Source organism: Gavialis gangeticus, unplaced genomic scaffold, assembly GCF_001723915.1.
Source record: "Gavialis gangeticus isolate Ggan-Ray unplaced genomic scaffold, GavGan_comp1, whole genome shotgun sequence".
NCBI classification, from domain to species: Eukaryota; Metazoa; Chordata; order Crocodylia; family Gavialidae; genus Gavialis; species Gavialis gangeticus.
In genome coordinates, this window is record NW_017729001.1 from 31,913,157 (window position 1) to 31,916,419 (window position 3,263).

A 3,263-nucleotide genomic window follows, 5' to 3' on the forward strand; every position below is an offset into this window, starting at 1 on the left:
GGCCCGGCCCGGGGGTGCCGCACGCCGGGGTGCGGGCGGGGGAGGGGGGCACCAGCACTTCCCCAAAAAGCAATCCTGAAATGCACCCCCCCCGCTACTCACAGGCATGCTAAAATGCTGCCCATCGTAACGATAGAGTTTGTGCTGTCCTTTTTTCAGAGCCGGGTCAATAATCAACTTGTAACTTCTCCAATGGTGATTCCTCTTCTCGACAGCCGCGCCGGCGGGTGCGTTGTTCTCCATGCCGCGGCTCCGACCTGGAGGGGAAACACAACACAACCGAAAAAAAAAAAAAGAGAGAGAGAAAAAAAAAATACACCCAAAGTTAAAAAAAACCCACCACCACCCTGCTGGCCACGGAGCCCATTTTCAGGATCGGCCGAGCCGGGGGGAGATGCCCGGCGGCCGGGCAGGCTCCCGCCCGGGCACGGATCTCCAGCCTCCCCCCAGCCCGGGGAGAGCGGAGGCAGCCAAGGGGAGGAAAAAACAAGAAAGACCCCATCTCACTTGAACTCTGTTTTTTGCCTGGATCTTCAAGGGTGCGCGGCTTTCTCTCCTGCCTGGATCTCTTTGAAAGACATTGCATGGGGTGGCCGATCGCCTGCCGGCCGCCAAAGGCGAGCTCCTTCTCGCATCGGGCTGGTTACATTACATTGCTCGGGAAAGGCTCCTGCCTCCTTTTTTTCGCGAGCCAACACATATTGTGCTTTCTGCTTGCTTCTCAGGCATCCCACAATACACCACTCCGGAGCTCGGCTAATGGCTAACCGCCCTCCACCGACTGCACATTCACGGCAGCTGCAGCGCGCTGCAAAACCCCCCAGCCCGGCCGCCCCGCCGCGCCTCCCCGCCGCAAATAAAAGCCGGCGCATTTTTCCCCCGGCCGTGCGCGGGGGCCGGGCCCCGGGGGCCCCGCATGCAGGACGGTGCCTGGAATCTGCAGGCTGCATTTACCTGGGTGCAAAGTGTTTCTAATGCAAGACGGGCAGAGGGGGGCAAGTGTGGGGCACTACGCGGGGCCGGGCCGGGGCCGGGGCGAGGGCGGCTCCGAGCGGGGACAATGTGTCAATTTCCGCGGATGGGGAAGCCGCGGGGAAAGTAGCGATTTTGTGCTCCGGCAAGGTCCTGAGCCGGGCTCGGCCAATCAGCGGCCGGCTTCCATCTTGTCCCCGCTGGCAGAGGAAGCGGGGCCCCGGCGGCTGCCTCTCGGCTCGGCTCCGCCGGTGCTTTTTGGGTTTGTAATTTGGCCCCGGCTAGGTAATTGGCTGGTGGCAGGCAGCAGGCGCCCGCAGCCAATCGGCGCGCAGCTTGCATCGGGCTTGAGTTATTAGACGCGGATCTAAAAACATCCTTCACCAGACAGCTAAGGAGAGGCCAACAGATCAGGGAGCCATTTTTCTGCAATGGAATTAAATGGCCAACTGGGCTTTCCTTTGTTCCTAAAGGGGATCCTGCGCGGGGAGCCGCCGGGCCGGGCCGGGCCGAGCCGGGCCGGGCGGCTCGGCGCGGGGTGTAGTGCCTGGCAGCCTGTTAGAGGACTCGCCGAAGGAGGAAGATAAAAAAGATTTGGATTTTTCCCTATGACTTGGAATCCATCTTTGTCTTGTGTAACTAGGTCATGGCACACCCTTATGTCAGCAGTAACAATTTTGAATGCAAAAAGCAGTCAAGAACATGTTTTTGTGGGGGGTTTTTCAGCTGCAGGGCGAGCTAGGGGCCGAACAATACATTTAACAAGAGAAAAAAAAAAAGCCTTTCCTGTATGAAACACTTAATACCTGGCCAGTCGTTCTGTTTTTTTTTCTTTTTTGGGGGGTTTTGTTTTTTTCCGTAGTTCACTCCTTTGGTGCTTTGCTAAGGTAACGTTTCAATCTAGACGTAGGAATTCTGGCAACAAAAAAAAGCTCTTTGACTCTGATAAACTCTTTTGTTTCTTTGACATTGTAAGTACCCAATCCATTCTGTCCTTGCTAAGTGTAGTTTTCATGTTAATGTTACTCGAGTTGTCCTGATTTCCGAGCCTTCATTTGCATGTCTGATGTTTTTGTCTATTTGATCTAAACCAGTTGATGCTTTTGAAGTATTTTTTTTTTTTTTTACCTCTACAGCAAAGTCTCTGTAGCTAGAACTGTTTCGAGCTGCTTACATCCAGGAAACGTTAGCCAGGCGTTTCACACTAACACGGATCGGCTAACAATACCTAGGGAGGACATTTTCAGTGTCTGTGGAGCTGTGGAAAAACACTGAATGTCCTTTTTTTTTTTTCCTCCTCTCCTCTCCTCTTCTTCTTCCTCCTCCATGTACAGAGTAAATCTGTCACGGGAATGTAGATTTAAGCCTCGAGTGCGAGCCCTAAGTGGATCCAGCCAGGCAGCCTCACTGGACAACATTTTCTGTAGGGTTTTTTGTTCCCTTTGGGGTTTTTTGGTTGGCTTTTTTGGTGGTTGTTTTTTTTTTTTTTTTGGTTTTTTTTCCATTCTGGTTCTGGTTTTTGGTGCCACACCACTGCCACATAAAGACGGCTCAATGTCCAAACGAGACTTCCGAGAGAAGTGGTGCTACAGATCCTAGAGATCTGCCCCTGTTGTCCTAAAAAGCCAAACAACACAACGTCACCTCCAGACCGCCATTCAGCTGTGGTGTGCGGGTAAGTAGAGCCTTTTGCCCTTGCCAGGCCCACGCGGCGAGGTGGTCTTGTCCTAGGCGGAGGGGGCCAGTGGCTTCCGCAGCCCGTAGCCAGCGTGCCCGTGCCAGAGGGACCGCTCCAGGGGCGAGGGAGAGGGTCGCGCTCTCCTCCACCAAGCGCTGCGCTTGTCAGTAGTCCTGCTCGTGTGTGCGCGTGTCCAGGCGCTGCAGGTCCACGCTGGCGCGGCCGCCGCTCGCCCGTCCCCGACGGCGCCTGCGAGCAGGGACCCTGCCTACGGGGGTGACGAGGGAGCAGAGCCGAGGGCCGGTGCTCCAGGCCGCTGGGGAGCAGCCGGGCTTCCCAGAAAAGAGATACAAAAAACAAAGCGGGGGGAGGTTGTGTGCACGGGGCCGAGCTCACCGAGGCTCCCTAAGAGCCCCCGGCCCGAAACCCCCCCCGTCAATGCTGCTTCCCGGGGGGGGGCCTGCAAACAGATCCGCGCTGAGGCGCCCGCAATGGCGGCGGCTCCGTCCCGCTGGGCAGTGACGCAGGCGGGGCTGCGCGCTCAGGCACGTGAAGCGGCCCCTGCCGGGCCGGAGCGGGGGGATCTGCCCCTCGCCCCGGGCCTGAGGCGGGG

General features: G+C 57.1%; 1 protein-coding gene and 1 long non-coding RNA gene across 2 annotated transcripts in view; one reads left to right on the top strand and one right to left on the bottom strand.

Annotated features, from left to right (window-relative positions):
- SETD1B (SET domain containing 1B) overlaps positions 1 to 581 on the bottom strand; it is a 58,349-nt gene extending 57,768 nt beyond the window's left edge. The window contains 3 exon segments of the mRNA XM_019507288.1: positions 103 to 257; positions 508 to 535; positions 537 to 581. Of these exon segments, the coding sequence (XP_019362833.1) occupies positions 103 to 257; positions 508 to 535; positions 537 to 581 (228 nt within the window).
- The window catches only part of LOC109290593, a 17,596-nt gene continuing 14,914 nt past the window's right edge, over positions 582 to 3,263 (top strand). Inside the window, exon 1 of the long non-coding RNA XR_002095617.1 lies at positions 582 to 958. This is a non-coding gene — a long non-coding RNA (uncharacterized LOC109290593). The remainder of the gene's footprint in view (positions 959 to 3,263) is intronic.